At 41.3% G+C, this 19,163-nt stretch overlaps 2 protein-coding genes across 2 annotated transcripts; both read right to left on the bottom strand.

Moving 5' to 3' along the window:
- Positions 1 to 443: 443 nt before the first annotated feature.
- LOC118217002 (carbohydrate sulfotransferase 12-like) lies at positions 444 to 9,961 on the bottom strand. The gene is made up of 2 exons (XM_035398718.1): positions 7,464 to 9,961; positions 444 to 4,290 (listed from the first exon to the last, which is right to left on the bottom strand). Exon 2 carries the CDS (start codon positions 4,242 to 4,244, stop codon positions 2,964 to 2,966), a length of 1,281 nt encoding a protein of 426 aa, XP_035254609.1. The 5' UTR covers positions 4,245 to 4,290; positions 7,464 to 9,961; the 3' UTR covers positions 444 to 2,963.
- Positions 9,962 to 10,094: 133 nt separating this feature from the next.
- On the bottom strand, positions 10,095 to 18,851 carry eif3ba (eukaryotic translation initiation factor 3, subunit Ba). Its single transcript, XM_035398717.1, has 19 exons — positions 18,611 to 18,851; positions 17,678 to 17,870; positions 17,447 to 17,566; positions 17,070 to 17,127; positions 16,657 to 16,785; positions 15,852 to 16,009; positions 15,336 to 15,467; positions 14,712 to 14,778; positions 14,371 to 14,417; positions 13,832 to 14,042; positions 13,482 to 13,554; positions 13,118 to 13,240; positions 12,854 to 12,932; positions 12,123 to 12,261; positions 11,764 to 11,889; positions 11,592 to 11,669; positions 11,341 to 11,449; positions 10,819 to 10,931; positions 10,095 to 10,645 (listed from the first exon to the last, which is right to left on the bottom strand). The coding sequence occupies exons 1-18, from the start codon at positions 18,711 to 18,713 to the stop codon at positions 10,831 to 10,833; spliced, it is 2,046 nt and encodes a 681-aa protein (XP_035254608.1). The 5' UTR covers positions 18,714 to 18,851; the 3' UTR covers positions 10,095 to 10,645; positions 10,819 to 10,830.
- Positions 18,852 to 19,163: the final 312 nt, after the last annotated feature.

Below are 19,163 nucleotides of genomic sequence, written 5' to 3'. Positions count from 1 at the left end.
TCTATAATTTCTTCAGGTCTGCTGGCGGCTCATTAAAGAACATCTGCTCGCACATCTGTGCACAATGTACAAGCTCTTGATCTTCACTGACTTCAGTACAGGGCTGTTTCAACTGTCAGCTCTTCACCGTGTGTTTTATACAACATGTATTTATGTTCCACAATGAGTAAATGAGCAAACAAACCAGGTTTGAATGTCACTGTATGCTTTAATAAACCCACAGAAAAATGACAACCTGAAAAAAACCATACAGCAAGAACTGAAAATTGTGTTCTTTAACTCTTGGAAAGTAGGTTAAGAATTAAACAAAATGCTGAAATCAACTGGACCTAGAAGTAATCCCTGTTGGTAATGTAATCGGTCAATTTGACTAATCTAGCCTTCGTTAGGGCAATATAAAATGCAGAACAAACATAATTGTTAATACTGTTAATACAGTGAACTCCCAAAAAAACTTGGTCCATGCAAGTAAAAGCCATGTTGAACATTTAAATACATGTCTAAAATAACCCCCATCTAGTCATTGATGGAGACCATTTATATTTTTTATGTAGTTTAACAGATAGTGAGGACACCTCTGTGCAAACTGAAGTTTATAGACCAGTCCTTTCAAGGACACCTCATCCATACAGATTAACAAAAAGTCACCAAAACCAGAAGTTTGTTTAGGATACCCACTGAACATTAAAGGCAAGCTACTGCAGAGGCAGAACATAGAATACAGTCTTTTCATTTAAGCGCATATAGATCAAAGCCTTATAAAATACCACAAAATCATTGACTTCCCCCAACAAAAACTGCTCTCATCAATTGCAGCACAATAGCTGGAAAAATTATTTAATAAAACACTTTAAGTGGTAGCAAAAATATATATGTATATATGTTTTACACCTCAGCTTATGAAAATAATTCCCTTACTTAAAAATATTTCCTTAAATAAAATTCAATTAGAAAAATACTTGACTTGAAAAACTTTGATCTCCCCCCACACACACACATTTTCCAACCCTGAGGTATGGCTGTGCAATGGAGTATCTCTTTGTAATCTCCAGCCAACATAGATACTGTATTTACATCGCAGGCCCCATTTTCTGAAGTAAAAATGCTAAATATTCTAGCTGTTTAAAGGGAATAATTTGCAGGATATTTTAGCCTTGCTGTGGCCATGTGTTTACATTCAAAGTCTCCCCGCCCACTCACCCCCAAGTACCCGACCAAGCCACTCACATGTGAATTCAGTATAAACTACAGGTAACTTTCTCCTATCAGACCTGACATTACATGGTCCGGTCGGGACCACGAGTGTACAAATAATTTGAAAACCAGAGCTGGCTAGCTAGAGGTAACGCATCATCCCCTTGCCGAATTTCAGCTGATGCCACTGAGGGAAAAGCAACTGAACGCCAGTTCTTGAATGAGCCCTTTCGGCTCGTGCTTCACTGTATTTGGGCCATTGCAGCGGTTAGCCAGCTAGCAACAGTCCGCTAACATCTAATTCCAAACTTCAGGCCCTGTAGCCACACCCACCCCTCCCCACACAGAAAAGAGTGCCACCCAGAAATGTCCCAAACACATTTTAGAATAACAAATACAGGTGCCAGTGCCCTAATTCAGCAAAAGTGCATAGAATGACAAGAGATTGCCGGGGCATCATAGATATGCCTTATTTTTGTCATATTTTCAAGGTAAAAATCCTGCACAGTATGCCACCTTTCCCTGTGAACCCAACAACATTCATAAAAATAGTCAAAAATAATGTTACATACAGGCATGCATGGAAGAAGAACCCAGACAATACTGGCAGGAGTGTGTTCATTCCAATAACACTACTACCATAAAATGTTTGTATGTGCATAAACTAAAAAAAATATATATTTCTGTATGGAAAATACACACTGGGCGTGCACTAAAAAAAACAAAACCTCAATCTAATCATCTCCATATGGGTAAGCATGTATTTATGTCTACACATTACAATGGACATATATTGCTTTCTATCCATATTTCATGATGGCACACAATAGATATGCCTGGTTAGAACACAACATATGTTCTGTGACCAGGGTCTATGGCTTGCAGATATTTCCCATGGAAGCTGAACTGTGTGCAGTCTTAAACATTCAACAATTCACTGACTCTTCAAAAGAGGATACATTTGGGACCTCCAACACTGCTCAGAAATTCAAATCAGAAATTTGCATTCTACAGCCGGAAGTAAACACCAATGCTACACTGATGTTTAGCCTCGGGCTAATCTCACAAGTTGAAACATGGACCACTTAATTCATAAATGATCAAAATGGCTGGGCACAGAATAAATGATGAGTTTAGGCTCCTCATGGAAAAAGTTCTGAACAGAAAGTGCTCATTTGGGATATTTGAAACTTTTGAGATCTCAAGGTTAACCAATACTATAGTAACCAAAACCCTTGTTTGTGTAACAAAAATTCACTAGCTTGCTAGGCATATTTTCAGTGTTACCACTGCTTCAGTTGTAAACTTAATTTTGTCAACAATAAGTTCCCATTGCATAGATCATTTTAAGTCATAGGCCCTATCTTTCTAATGATCATTCCTGAAAATGTGTACCCATTTCAAAGCGGTTTTATTTATTACCAATAACATACTGCTTAGTGCCTCCTTCATCCCTACAAATATTATTCAGACTTTCCAAAAGGATTGTTGCAGATCCAGGTCCTGTTGTCGGAAACCTTTCTAAAGCGCATGTACTTGTTCCTATTCAATTCACTGATTAGAATTGAGAAGCAGATCCCACTTTGATAGTGGTTGCTCAAAATGCCATGCACACTAGAGATTAATGGAAGGTTCAGGCTTCAGAAATGCAATGTGGACTGCTCTGATGGACCATCCAGGTTTCTTTCACTGGAATATGTATGTATTTTTTGGTGAGGAAAATAAATGTAATCTCAAAGCTGTCTCTAAACTCTCCCCAGGAGGTTTGTCTATAAGTCATTTAACAGTTTTTCTGGCTTGGAGTATCCAAACAGTTTGAAGTCTGGTTCATAGAGCTTGTATAGCTTCCTGGTTGATTCATAGGGGATGTTGGAAAACCAGTCTCGCTGCCAACTGCTAGTTGTTCTGTTGCGGTAGCCGGGGGGGAAATGGATGATGTTATCCACCTGAAGGGTTCGGAGCAAGTGTTCGGCATCCTCGTCCACAGTCTCCAACTTTCCTATGAAGTCATAGTTGATTTGGCAGGGATGACACAAGCGATATACTTGTTTCCAGTGCTCGTTGAAGGGCTTCTCTTTTTGTGTCTTAGGGTCCAATAGATACTGAATGAAATGAGAAAAAGACGGTCGAATACCGGACCTGAATGCATCAACAACCGAAGCCGGGGGGTTGGAGTAATTGCCATACCTCTTTAGCATGACGGTGGAAAACCTTCGGTAGAAGTCCTCATTCGCCTTCTCAAGCTTGTTCCTGAAGGCTGAGATCAGACGCACAAACGGGTCCCTGACAAACAGGAACTTGGTATAATTCTTCAGCTTGACGTTCATAAGGTGTCGGGAGAACTTGCCATAGCGCTTCCAGAACTTGTTGAGGGTGAGGTGGACTTTAATGTCATGAACTTGCTCGGATGGAACATCCATAGGGTCCCTGTAGGGCACACCGTTGACTAGGAGGGTCTCGCTCAGCACTATCATGACACGCTTCCAGTGGCTGCACGCCACCTTGGGCACGTAGCAGTAGATGATCCCGTGGCGGTCGTCAACAATTAGGTGGTCCAGCTCTCTGCTGGGAATGTCGTCAAAAGTTCTGCTCTTCCCCGGAAAGTCTAGGGTGCTGTTGATGCTGCACAAGTCATGCATCAACTGCTTCCTGTCGTCCTGTCTCTTTCTCTTCTCCTCGGAGGTGTCCTTGTCTTCTGGTTTGCCGGCAGCCGTGGATGCACTTCCAAAGGCCGCTGGGGTGTTGTCATCCCTTGTTTTTTGATGGGGCTCTGAAGTGCCTTCTAAGAACTGGTTAAGAAATGCATCAATGTCTAACGGGATGGAGTTCTCGACAGCCTCGTGCTTAGGCGTGGAGCGACTTATGGGGGGGGGTCGGGAAGCCTGAGGTCCAGATATGGTGGTATGCAGGTAAAAATGAGCAGCTCCCACATCATCCCAATAAATAATAATCAGTAGAATGGTAAACACAGAACCCAGGATTAGACCATTTCGAAAAAATCTTGACTTGCCCATTTTATCTGATCCGAGCTGAGAACACGTCATTCTCATCTTAACTCCATGTTAATATCCTCTTGTCTGTCCCACTGTGTCAGCCCTATATTCAGCACAAAAAAGAAAGGGAGAGAACAAACATTCATTCACTAAAATATTACAGATTACAAAATTGAGATGGTGTTTCTAAAAAATCCAGTCTCAGAATGAACAGTCAATAAAATGAGCTAGACTGGATTCTGTGTTCATTCAAATAATGTTTATGTTTATATTTTTGATGGACGCATTAAAGGAATAAGTTTGATCAAAAATGTTCCAACATAAAATTCTTTTTGACTTTGTTCAGTCCCTCACGGCATATTAATAAAAGACGTATACTGCCTGCAAGAAATATCACTCTGATCCTAGTCGTCCTTGCCAAATGCTTTCCAAGCCACGGTTATTTGACATCTACAGCTAGTCTTCCTATGGAACAGAAGAGAATTCAAGTTAAACATCTAAACTCACACCTAGCTGTGAGTAAACCTGGACTCAACCTCAGGAACGAAGGTGGAGTTTTATGTGGTTTGTCAATGGGATAGTATCACTGCCAAAACCCAGTGTAATAGATCCTGCACTGTGACCAACAACAGCCAAAAATAAATTCTATAACTCTTCAGTAGGCCTTTGTAGAGCCACTGCCTCAGTGGGTGAATTGCACAGATCATAGCATGGGCTCCCACACTTTTTGAGACAAGTTCTCGATCAGAGCAGGTCAAAGTTTCTGTCAACCATCCTTAACACATACACAAAGCTGCTGGAATGCTGTTTTGTTCAGATTTTTCTTTTTTCTCCCAAATTTTGGCTTAAAGGTTCATAACATCTGTTTGGACAGGTGAAAACTGTTAAGGCTGATGCCCCCTACATTCTGCATTAAAATAGCAGCAACTGGCCACTTAATGGTGCCATAGCGATCAATTACATCCATCCATCCATCCATCTATACCCGCTTATTCCTGGTCAGGGTCGCGGGGGGTGCTGGAGCCTATCCCAGTGTGCATTGGGCAAGAGGCAGGAAATACACCCTGGACACGTTGCCAATTTATGACAGGGCACACACACCCTTCACTCACCATTCACTCACACTCATGGGCAATTTAGAGTCTCCGATTAGCCTAACTGCATGTCTTTTGACTGTGTGAGGAAACCAGAGTACCCGGAGGAAACCCACATGGACACGAGGAGAACATGCAAACTCCACACAGAAAGGCCCAGGCCGGGATTCAAACCTAGCACCTTCTTGCTGTGAGGCAACAGTGCTGTTTAAAAGTTACAGTTAAATGTAAAAGTACTGAGATGGTGACACTTTTTTTTTGGCTCTGTACTCCAGTTTATTGCATTTGAAATGAAACAAAATATGAGGTTAAAGTGCAGACTGTCAGCTTTAATTTGAGTGTTTATATCCATATTGGGGAATCCGTGTAGGAATTGCACCTTTTTATACATAGTCACTGTTCCAATACTTTTGCATCAAACTGTATATAGTGTCTGACGATTTTGGTAACAATGTTAAATTGTGTTATATATGCATACATGATGTATATTACTGTAAATACTTACAGACTTGGTTTATTGGCTTAAGACACTTAATGAGTTGTAAGGCACATGGGTCAGAGCAAAACAATATTTTAAGGGTGTTGATCAGGGGTGGGCAAGGAGGGCAGCATCTGTTCACTGGATTCCATGTTCAACTCAGATTGTAATTACACAATTATCCCTATCATTTATTTAGTGATTCATATTTCAGCTACATTTCTTTAGATTCTCAAGGGAACAGCTGAAGATTGTTCCTGTGTTCCAACATTAAGCACCTTATTGGGGTCTAATCAACATTCAAATGAAACACACAAATGAAGTACAGGCACATATAATAAACTGACAAATTGCCTCATGGAAGAAGACATTTAAATGTCTTCCTAAACAGCTGATGAAAACCTACAATCCAGAAAGGATATGTTCATACTTTGTTGTCAAGTTAATTTTACAAAACATACATGTTCTTGTATATTTTAAACTTGTAAATAAATACAGATTGTAAAATAAATACTATAGATAGATAGATAAATAGATGGATAGAATACTGCATTATTCCCATGGGAAAAATTTATAATAGCGTTCACATTTACAAACAGACTTTTATACCAAGAAACACACAATTATTTACACTAGAGAAGGGATAGGGGTGGGAGGAATTCATTTTTAAAATCTAATTTCTGAACACAATTTTCTAAACACAACAGCAACAGCAACAACAACAATAATGCATTTTATTCATGTGCCTTTCATACTCCTGAAGCACTGGATGCAGACAATTGTTCAAACATACAATGTAGTCATTTTTACAATTTTTTAAAGTGTAACACAGCTGAATTGCTGATTATTTCCACTGTAAATGATTGGTAATTGTCACTTTCATAAGACACAAACGTTGAATGACCACATTCTCTTCAGATGGTAAAATGAAAAAAAAAACACAGGGCCAATTTACATGAAATAATTTGGGAAACACTGGGTAGCACTGCTTTGGAATAGAGTTCGTTTAATTTATGCGAGTCAGTATTGTTTGTTGAAACTTGGCCTCATTTTCATTATCAATAATTTTAATGGCAGGGCTAGATTTTCCAAATTTTAATGACTGACTTAAAGACAGGACTTTGTATGCGTGACTAATTAGGCATGTTTTACGTTGAAAACGACGTGTTTTTGTTTTGATAAATAACATGCTAGCTAGACACAACTACTACACAGGTTAAAAGCAGCTGCAAATATTGCTCACCTTTTACTGAACACAGCGTAGCCCTTTCACTCCGTTCTCTGAGTGAGCCAGTGAACCTTACAGTCCATATCAGACCTCTGACTATCCCCCCAACGTCTGTTTTCATCATCTGATTAAATATAAGTCCTTGAAACTAGAATTTCAAATGCAAACGTTATGCGCTCAGAGAATTACAATATATCTATGCACTCCGACTGCTCTTTTTTAGATACTCTTTTTTGTCTCAGAAAAAGAGTATCCAAAACTAGTTCAGACATGACTTCTGAAACAGTTTTTCAAAGATATCCCTCCAGCAAAATAAACCGGTATGCTTTTTTCATTATTTTTGTCAACCCTGTCTCCGTAATCGTGTACAGTAAAGGAATAGATACAAGTGTCTGATCTTTTTAAAAAAAATGTTTCCAAGTTTTATGACTCAGAAAATTAATTTAACAATACTAGCTTTTACAGTGCCAGCTTACCTCTGCCTCACGTCTTCTGCGCTCTCCACGCTCAACTGTACTAGCGCGTTCAGGAGAAGCTCGATACAGTTAACGTCCGAGAGCTGCTTGCCACACAAGTCAAGGCAACACATCGCGAGGACGTAAAATCGCGAGATTTGAAATGAGCCGGAGTACGAGAAAGAAGACCTGTCTGTGAGTCCACATCTGGGCGCTCTTGCTGAACAGAGGGTCTCTTTGACACTGGATTGAACTAAATATGGGTTTTTTTTTTTTTTTTAACTGAGGGAGTCATGTAACATTTATACTGTCAAGTACAAAAAATGGGATATTAGAAGGTGTACATCCTAAATAAAAAAAGAAAAGTATACTATAATAACAAAATGATTATAGTATTTCTCATTACAAAACAAAGCTTGCTATTTAGGTTGGAACAAAAACTAACGTACACAATGGGTCCCCAGGACCAGGGTTGAGAAACACTGAGCTAATACTGTCTTTCATTAGAATAATATTTATAATAATTACAAATGCATTGACAAGTTGATTAGCAGAAGTGAAATCTGTACAAATGATTGATGTGCATATGCATACACACGTGTAAGGAACTGCACACACACTTGAGTTTCAGATGTGAAAAATGCTGACTTTCCAGGTCTGAGAAAAAAATAATACAGGGATACAGGTCAGAACAAGTGTTAAGTGAATAGTTATGCACGAAACGCATCGAAACCTCACATATCCTGTTAAAAAAAGAATCAGCAGGTACATGCTTAACTAATCATTCAGCTTGAAAAAGAAACTGTTCCACAGAACTCTGGATTCCTTTTTCTTTGGGTAATATGAAAAACTAAGACTAACACTCACCCTTAATCCTGAACATAACCCAAAATCCCTAACCCAAATCCCAGAAACAATACATAAGACTATGGGTGATTTTTCGATTAATGAATGAAAAACAATCAAATGTTAAAAAAATAACCCTTGTATAAATTCTAGTCCTAGCACTTGAACATGAAAATAAGAGATTTACATGAGTTTTTTTCTATTAACACTGATTATAAACAATCAAAATAGTCGATACAATGCAAAATTGGAAATAACTGTATTTCACCAATAACACATTACAATGCAGAAGGTTGACCCGAGCCCTAGATCCTGAATGAAACCCAAATCCTGCCTCAACCCTAACCATTTTTATAACCCTAACCACAGCCATATTAAAATCAAACCTGATTAATTACATTCATCACTGATGCATTATTTGAATCATACTTAAGCTATATGTCCACTGCATATGATGGTTTGATCTATAATGGCGATATGACCTGAGATTGAACATACAGCCTGTGCCAGAATGAAAGAAGAAACAGATAAAATGAAACATGAACAATTTCTTTATGGCCTAAGAACCTGCGCTCCCCACTCAAAAATAGTTTACAATATGGAAGTGATATTCCAATTTATTTTCAGCTTCACAAGAGATGAGTTCAGTATACATGTTTTTTTTTTTGGTTGAAGCTACTTAAGCATAACTCTGTGCCATTGAGTAAAAACACGAGACTCCGAGGCAGGAAAGCAAGGTCTTCCCAGTGTGTCTCTGATGGCTGGGTCGAGAAGACTGGGCCATCCCTGATTTTCACCTTTGAGTCTTGCTGTGATCTGGCAGCCAAGGGCTCGGAAAGCTCCCAGATTACCTTTTAATTCCCTTTAGCAAGCAGCTGCAAACATTGCATTACATACTGGCATTTAGCATACGCTATTATCCAGAGAAACTTGCGCAACAAGAATCCATAAATTACAGCTGTGTACATACTGAAGCGAATTAGATTAAGTGTCTCGCCCAAGGGTATTACGACATTGTCCTACCTGTTTTTATTCAATGTGAATCTTCTAGAAAGTAACTACTGCACCTCAGTGAGGTCCCTTGCTTATTTTGCCATTATGGAATATTGCTGGGAACCCCCTTTGACCCTGAAACCTACTGATTTCCATTCTATTCATCCAAACACCACTAATGTCTACACGTAGACTGGTAGAGCCACTGCTAACAGCTTGTTGGATGATTTGCATTAAAAAGACAGGAGCAATATGAATCATTCCACGGTTGTATGAGAGCTTCCTAACAATTGCTTCTAAAAACAACTCCCCAGCCACTCAACAGGCACCTACAGGTTACTAGGTTTGGGTTGGCACAGATCTCTTCAACATCCCTCACCCAATAGCTAACTTTTTGCCATGCTGTGTGATTCGTAGTCGAGCGCTAACTAAAGTGCGCACTTGGAAAAAAGTGATACACACAATTTTTATAGTTAACTTTAGACAGCAACATTTCGATTTAAATGCAATGGAAACCTGGGACCTCTGCCACACGTGACCTAAACCAACACCCCTGAAGAAGCTGCCAGATACACAACCACCTGGCCCATTTAATACACCTTATTATGGTTTCAACTGAAAACCGATTGAGAATTCTAGATCATTCCATTTTCATTCTGCACAAAAATGAATGCCCGCACATAACACAAGTACTGTCGAATAAGGTTAAGCCATTTTTAGGAAAACTTGCAGGACCAAACCAACGTTGTTAAAAACACTCGATCGTTTAAAAAAAATAAATAAAAAAAACAGAAGACACACCGAGCATGCACGATATTTTAAGTGTACTTTATTACCTTGTAGCGCTTTTTAATATCAGATAATCTGAATGGAGGAGGGTACAGCCATCTGTAGTGCCGTTTCAGCACGCTAAAATGTGTGTTGACCGTTCTACTCGTTCTTGGTAGCGGGTGCGCATCCTCCCGTTTGGCCATGTGAAAGCAGTCCCCGCTGTGCCGAGAGGCAGAGCGGCTCCTCTTCCTGCTGGTGGCTAAGTTCTCGATGCGCAGGGACCCAAAAACGAGGTACGAAAAGGACATGGTGGAGAGCCGCGGAGATGGCGCCGCTGCCAGGCTGTTCGGCAAAGAGGCCCCCCCCCTCTCCCCCCCCCCCCCCCCCCCCCCAAAAATCAGGAACGGGTTTCAAAAAAACCTAATTCCTCCTGCTGCAGTGACCAATATCAAAGGCACTAAAATAGATGTCACACAAGGATTATTATGCTGGAGCAAGGAATTCCCAAATAAACAAATGAACTCGGGACTTTTTGACCTGTCCCCCCCCCCCTCCCCTCGATGCAACTGGTCTTCTCTTCAATGGTTTGTGCGCTGTTAACGGAAGAACAGAAAAAGAAAGAAAAAAATCAGCTTCAACGTTTGGAATGAGAATCACATTACCGTGCAGACACAAAATGTCTGAAGACTCCAAAGCTCGATTTTACAGCAGACGGATCTTAATTGCCAATTATTTATTCTGAATTTAAATCTTATCCATAAATCACCTGCTGTGAGGATTACAGATCTCCGATGTGAATTGTTTCTTCATTGATGAAAAATTCGATGGTCTCCTCCTCCCAGTCATCGACGTTACTGTCGAGTTCATCGGTGTCCACACCTTAAAAACATGGGTGAGTTTCACTTAAATTCACTAAAATTCAAGTGGCAGGATTTACACAACGTGCTGTAATATTCACATTTCTTGAAATTCCACGTATGCTAAAATTACATTTGGACAGACTTATTCCAGCAAATTACTGATTAACAAAGCAATAAGAGCAAGGAATGCACTGCCTGTCAAATAATGAACGTCACATTTTTATGTACCCATTTGGCTGCAATTGACTGAATTTGGCTGAATTAACCTGTGTTAATCCAGGCTCGTTTCAGGGAGAACTTGGAACAATTCAACTCGACACTCAGCCCTCTGTCACCTCAAAACTTAGCATCCCCTCCCCTTTCACATTCGAGTAGCAGACCTTAAGCGTGAACACTGGTTAAGCCTTTCTCAGGCAGAGCGGACTTACCTCCTCTGATCTCGAGGCGGAGAGGCCTCTGCTCCTGGTACATCTGCGCGGCCATCTCGCGGTACTTGCGGTACTCGTCCATCATGGCACGACGCTTATCCACCAGTTCCTAACGGGGGAGGGAGAGACGGTCGCAATATCAGAATGGCTATCCAGCTTATGGCATCTCATCTCCTGCTTGTGAAGTCTGGGCTTTCATATGAGAGCCGAAATGTACGTTGCGCGTGGCAACCTGGCCCGAGGACCCTTACCTTGGAGGCCTTGGACTGACTCAGTCGATCCTTCTGCTCAAAGATCTTGGAGTACTTTTTCAGGTCCTTCTTGATAAGCTGTTGAGAAAGGAAAATTGAACTTTGAGTTGCGGCTCTTTTCCGAAGGTAGAGTAGGAAACACCTTGACGGGGGTGGGGGCAGGGGTGGTCACCTTGATCTGGTCGGCGCTGAGGAGTGTGGGTGGGCGGGGCCTCCACAGCAGCTGACAGAAGCGGTCCTTGTTGTTCTTCTGGAGGAGGCGTCCCTGGAAGGTCCAGAGCCAGAAAGCGTTGTCCACCTGAGGGAAGGAAACAGACTTCAGTCTTAGGACTTTAGGTTTAGTCTCGTCGTGCTTTCAGGACCCCGCTGATTTCACCTAATGTAACCTCTTTCTGAAGGAACCATGTGCCATACAGCACATTTCATAAATTAAAGTTCTGGTTGATCTGACTGAATACAGGTCCTGGGATGTGAATCTGGGACCTTTATTCTTCATGGCATGCACTGCCATTTTTAACAAAATAAACATACCTTATGACTCCACCAGGAGACCGAAGTCACCACATATCGGCCCGTTGGGTCCCACTCAACGTCCGACGCCATGTAGTGCTCGGCGATGTTCATCATGGTACAGTCCGACGTGTCCACGAAGGCCAGGGCACCGTTCATGCTTTGGAAGGAAGAGGGATCATTTTTCTCAACACTGTCTCGTCTACTTTAAATAGTTTATAAAATGATAAAGGAACAGCAACACTTCAACCACTTGACTAACCCACTCTAATGGTGAAAAAAGAAAACAGCATGTAAGGTAGATTAGGAGTTCTTGAAAGAAGTTGGTTTGTGAGATTTGTTTCCTGCAATCTTATTGGGTCTACCCAGTTTTAGCCAGTGTTATAGCAGTCAGCTGGAATAGTTGGAGCCCTGCTTACATAAGATTGCAATTTGTCAGAAGCAGCAACTGACCATAGGTTTATTAGTAGATCACATCTCTATAAGTAGGACCATCTTCCACTACAAGTGTCAACCTGGCCAACAGGCTCACAGCAGCACAAGGTTATTAGCCTGAAACATGAGGCTAGTTATCAAGTGAGAGGCCGAGCGACCGAAATAGCAAGCGTATTTGAATTTGAGCGAGTGCGGCAGTGAGTGGCTGAGGAACACAAAAGCTGCTAGGGGAGTATCCATCCGTCAAAGCTGAAAACAATATCCCAACTGGCATGACACTTTGTAATTGTTTAGCGATCTGACAAATGATTTACTACCTCCTCAATCCAGCCAGCACCAGGAACTGCCCCTGAGGACTCCAGAAAATGCTGTTGGCTTGCTGCTTATCAAACATTTCTGAAAAACAATGCATCATGCTTTACACAATGGACTTCCGTTTTACACGTTACAGTACAGGGGGGTTGATTCAAAACACCAAATATTTCAAAAAGACTGATGCCCTTTTAACAGAATTTACCTCAGTTTATTCACAGCTTTCCTGATGGCAGAAGGAATTAAATTCGGAAACGTGCTGCGCTTACTGATTAGCTCGATCTTGCCGTTGTTCTTCACGTGGTAGAAGGACGCGTTGATTCTCGGCGACTCGCCGTGCAAGACGGCAAACTTGCTTCCGTTCGGCTCCCAGGCAAAGGCAATGATGCTCTCTGTAAAGCAGGAAATGCATTAAATGCACAAACAATATACCAAGACTATTCACGTTACAATTTCTCATGACATTCGCTCGGCATAAAGGCAATAAGGACACTGGACGTATGGGGCTTCCTGCTTAAGGGGACAACAGAAGTTCCGGTGTAACAAGCTCCTACTGGCTACTCGTAGTCTATCGATCACCTGACTGACGGTTTAACGTTTTTACTAAGTGGAAAATTTGAACACTCTGCTTACCTTTCATTTCCACAACGTCAACAGGGACCTGTTTCTCTCTCATTCGGAAGATTTCAAAGTTGGTCACGACCCCCTATGGTGCAAAAAAACAAAAACTAAATTTTAATATGAATGAATTCCACAAAAACACAGAGTGGTAGCTCTATTCATGGAGCGAGCCTGTACAAAAACCAGGTTCAACAAGGAGAAACATATTCAACAGGTGACCTTGAGAAATCCAGACAGGCCTTTCCCCCCATGAACGTGCATTGAGCACCACCTTAATAAGTATATTTGGTCAAGTTTTCTGGCTTCCGATTCATTTATCCACCGCGTGGCCCATGGCGGCTGTTAGCGCACGGGAAGCGTACCTGTGTGCCCTTCGGGGTCCTGTCCACCTTGACGCACAGGTAGTCCCCGTTCTTCTGCCAGTGGAGCTTGCAGTCCACCACGTTGAACAGGTTCCGCACCCTGATCTCCTGCCGGGAGGGCATCTGCATGAGCGTCACCCTGGCAGGGATGTCCTTGTCCTCTGGTACCCAGAATGCAATTATGTTGTCGCCGGGCGACCAGGAGAAATCCCTGAAAGTCAGATGTTTGCAACACAGTTACCAGTCATGTTTCTGGGAGGATTTTCCTAACAGTCTCTGAAAAAGGTCTTACTGTCCATTACCTAATTATAAATAAATTTGTCATAATGTTTGAGGAATAATGTTTGAGAAAAAGCAAGCTGACGGTTAATAGACTGTGCACATAGTAGAGCTATTTAGCGAAGGCACTCATCCAAGGCATTAAACAGAAATATACAGCAACACGTCTATGCAAAGGTACGTATTACAAGTGGTACGTATGTTTAAATGCAGAGCTCAACCAGCTTTCCCTGGACGGAAGTCACTTCACATTCACTCACTTTATGCCAGTGATTTTCAAACTCTTCTTGTCCAGGAGCCCCATGGACTATAAAAGAAAATTCACATGTTATACTAAAATGCAAGTATAAAGAGAAATATGAATGTACACGCATGGATTTCTTATTTAGGTTAAATCTCACAGATGCATTTGTGCCAAAGAAAAAAGTAAACGTATTAGATAGACATAAATACAAAACTGGGAAAAATTTACTTCAACAAATCATATTTATAGCCTGTTCAAATCTGAATACATGCAGTCATTGGATATTACTAATGTGTACAATTGTATTTTAACAATCTTTCTCCAATAAACAAATTCTAATTTAATTTAACTTCTTACTGGTGTTTCATAGATGCTCAGCGTGTCCTGAGTCATTCTGGCAAAGAACTTCCCATCATGACTCCACCTGAAATGACAAAATACCAATTGATTATTACAGGATGGCCCAGTGCAAAAATGAGAGAAGAGAGATTTTTAAATTTCACAAAACAAGCACCACAGTTAATTAATTTGTGAACATGAGCCATAGGTTGCATAGATTGTTTGTAGTCACTTCATAACCAACATAACATGAAAAGCTGATGGTTTGATTCATATTCAAATGCATTTTTTTCCACAGCCATGCTCCACCAAACCTTATTCAGTAATTGTTGAATATTTTTAGCTGGAAAGTTTGCAGTGTTAACAGAACAGTCGATTCTAGCACTACCTTTTACTGTTACTCAGTCAAAGAGGGTTTAAGAATCTTTTCTGTGGTACTGCAGCATCTGTCAACTGCTATATGCTTAGTTTTGTACGAGTGTCTGTAAAATAGATGCACTGTAATTGTAAAAACAGAATCTGACAGGCAAATCCAAACAAATAATACAGACTTCTAAGAGCTGTCTCACTTTTGCCTTTGACTTTTGCACCAAAGTCCCTCCAAGTCTGCAGGCCGAGTGTGGCACGGAAGCATCCACTTACTTGAAGATGGGCCAATGTGCAGAGCTCTCGCAGTGGAATCCTCTCTTCTTCTGACCGGTCAGGACATCCCAGATTATAATGGCCTGGGGGTCATCCTTCGTGTCCATTAAAGGGCTGAATGTCACCACGTACCTGAAAAAAAAAGAAACGTTTAAAAATGTCAAATCCTCACTGAACAAATCTCAAATCCCATAACCCATGGCAAGAGTACAAAATCAAGAGTACTAAATTAAAAAATCAAGAATTCAGAAAGCATTCTAAGAGTAATCAACTCTTCAACATATATTTTCAGTAGCAACTAAATCTCACATTAAAATATAGACTATGGTTTCATTTTTAAAAGCCAGTAGGTGAAAATGAAATGGTTGGTTTGCCCGGGTTGGTTTTCATAAGCGTCTTCAATGTCCTCACTTAAGCAAACATTTTAAATTCAAATCAGAGGAAGGTCATGGGACAGCTGTACGATACCCATATTTTCTCAGAAGGGCCCTAGGTTGGGGTGGGAGGAGCACGTACCTTTCGCACGGGGAGAAGTCGATGAGCTGCACGCCCTGGTGACTGAACCTCTGGATCTGCTTGAATTTCTCCCCGCCCCACAGCGCGATGCCCCTCTGGTGGAAGGTGGCCAGGTACGTGCCTTTCGGGGACCAGCGGACGTACGTCTCCGTCCACCTCTGCCCAACAGATCAGGGACACGCAATCAGAGACGGGTTCCACATTTTATTTTCACTCATCCGCACCGTTCTTCGATCCTGATGCAATCTGAACCCGCCCCATTAAGGGACTCCCCATAACTCGCGCTTCACTTCAACAACGTGATTGGTGACAGTGACCGCTTGGAGCGCTTCAGAAGGAAGCTCGGACACACTGGATCTTTTTAATCGATAACTGCACGTGCGCGATTAATCAACGAATGAAGACTGAAGGGCTTAGATCTGGAGACAGAAGCTTAGTCTGCTTTACAAGGGGGAAAAGCCTCCAAAATTACAATGTCACTTAATTTCATTATGCACAGTGGTGTGTCAGTGAGAAAATGATATTGTTTAGCCGTGCCAAGTTGCTGCATTGCAACATTGAAGCATGACTGCTAGGGATCTGGGCTTTAAACCCCAAGATCGTAGTTAAATTTCCTCATGGGGTGCGGTCATTGTTCCCTTGAGGAAGGCACTTAGCCAAAACTGTTTCTGCAAATATGCAGCTCTATAACAGATTTTATGTTAACAGAAGGTAAATCACTGTAAATCACTCTGCATAAGAACCTGCCATGTGCATTAAATTAAAATTTTGCACCGAGCCTATCCGGAGGACACGTTTCGCTCACCGCTCTCTCCTCCACGGTGATGGCCTCCTTGACATCGTTGGCAAATATGCCTGTCCGTTCGCCCGCTTCAAAGATCACACTGTACTGGTCACGACAATCTGATTCCTCCATCCAGTGACGCAGATTTCCCTTGAAAAGGAAAGGAAAACTGCTAAGAAACAACATAAACATACAGTGCATACACAAACCACACAGCGGTAAATCATGTGTGAGGGACAGTTTTGCATTATGGGTATAGTAGTTTAGGTCATGTCTGAATCCCATCTACTTTGTATACAAATGAATAACTTCAATGGTGGGTCCTACACTGTTAAGAACTGACTTCAAAAGCAGGCCTGAACTTTCTATAAATACCAGAGTAAATAGGCAAAACTGTAAAGTGTTTCCTTAAACATAAGAGTAAAAATACTCACAAAATCTTTGAAGGGTTGTTTCTCAGGCGTTTCCCACTCATCACTGATTGTCATGTACCTGAGGGAAACAAATTAACTTCATGTAAAAATATAGATACTTTATATCCTCACCTGCACCAAAAAACCCAGTGTGTGTTTTACAATTCTCCTATTTACAGCAGACATGCATAACCTTCAGATATAAAATAAATTGCGTTGACAGAACATATTACTTTGATTCATTGGAGCCATTTAATTTACAACCCAATAGCAAATTTCAAGTGCAACAAACTAGCCTTCCAGGCAGGAATATGCTAATAGAATTCAAATATCCAATGAAGGCTGAAAGAGGTCGATTAGAAGGACATGCATAACATTGTGCTATAAGCCCATCTTACTTGTCAAAGTCAGTGAAGACATTCACACGAAATGTGTGCTGCTTGTCGAGCTTGTAGCTGTCAGCATTTTTCACGGCGTCAAGGGCATGACTGGGAGAGGCGTACTCCAAAAAAATATACCTGAAGATGTAAAAAATGAAGATAAAAAAACACATGATTCTCAACATAACAGCAATATTTCACCATGACAGTATAACGATCACTCAATGTTTCGTCAACAGGCACACTAACCCCTTGGTCTTCCCATCCTCTTCCGGGTAAAACTCGTTTGTGATTTTGCCGAACTTTGAGAAAATCTTATGAATTACATTCTTCAGCTTCTCGATACGTTCTGGCCCAACCTGAGGGACGTTGTCCACCACAATCACGGAGTCGATGCCATCCGCCTCCTGCGGCTGCTCCCTCAGAATGTCTTCGAGAAGCTCTGCAGACGACAAAGTTGACAATGCGCAACTACAGAACACAAATGACACCTGCTGCTACTTCTAGTCCTTAATGAAATCACGGCACAGTAGAACAATAACTGAATGTTACATGGATCAGAACATAAAATACGTCCTAATGCGTCAATTCATAAAGTATTCGTGCATACGACGTACGGTACTCATACCTAGCAAGTTGAGACTAAAATTACATTTCATATGGTAACGGTACATTCCCTAAACATGAAGTAAACCATAAGCTATTGGATGCATCGCCTGTGGGCATCCTAAGCGGGCATCCTAAGCATTCCTGTCGCAACACTGTATCTAACCCATGTACAACAGAATCAAAAGTCAGCGGGTGTACATTGCACGGAGCAGATGTATCGACGTTTTCGCACAGTTTTTATGATCACCATAGATCAGTGAGCCTGGCATGGTGTTTAGTCAACTTACAGGCTACACCGCACTCCCTAGCTCTTCAACACCGTTCAGTAACGTTAGCTAGCTGGAACAATTAGCTGGCTTTACGTAATATAGCTAAGCATCGATGACCACATGCATTTTACAATTATTGGAGTTGATAGGTACATACACCACAGGAATACAGACACAAATAGCACGATAACTAGTGAGGCAGCCACAGAGAACTGGCTTGATTCGCAAAAGCAACCAAATAACTCCAGCCATTTCGAAGGTCCAGTGCAGGCCGCAAGCCGGCTACTTTCCTCGGTATGCTCACCCTGGTCGCTGATGTCATCTACGAAATCCTCCGGATCACTAAACGAAGGCTCTTCGCCCTCTTCAAACTCAGCTTCGGCCTCCATGTTCTCTGTATCGTGCATTTAACGTCAAACGCGATCAGTTTCTTATCAGAAATTGATTGTAACGGGTTTAAAGACTGCAATCCAACAGATTTTGCTCAGCACGCCATGTGCGGTACGCCCGGCGCCATCCACTCGTCAGAGGGAAAGGATCATACCTTTTTCCGAAAGTAAGGGTGTACATATTGAGTTGAGACCGTTAATTCCAAGAGTATTTCAAACCAGAATTTGTGACAGTAATAAAACATGTGACGTAATAAGTTAACTAAATATATCAATATCCATCTGTAAACATACACGTTCAATGTTAAATGTGCCTGTTTTACATGTACAATTTTTAATCTACCCCTAAAAATATTGGTCGATTCCAAATATGGCCGCGTACAGAATTTTCTTCCTGGCTGTGCAATAAAGGAAGTGAAAAAATATTTAATGAATTGAATGCGAGTGCTCACGTGTATTTTTCGGCAT

Source organism: Anguilla anguilla, chromosome 17 (assembly GCF_013347855.1).
Source record: "Anguilla anguilla isolate fAngAng1 chromosome 17, fAngAng1.pri, whole genome shotgun sequence".
NCBI classification, from domain to species: domain Eukaryota; kingdom Metazoa; phylum Chordata; class Actinopteri; order Anguilliformes; family Anguillidae; genus Anguilla; species Anguilla anguilla.
Note: the sequence above shows the minus strand (reverse complement) of the source record. Positions and strands in the feature narration are given on the sequence as shown.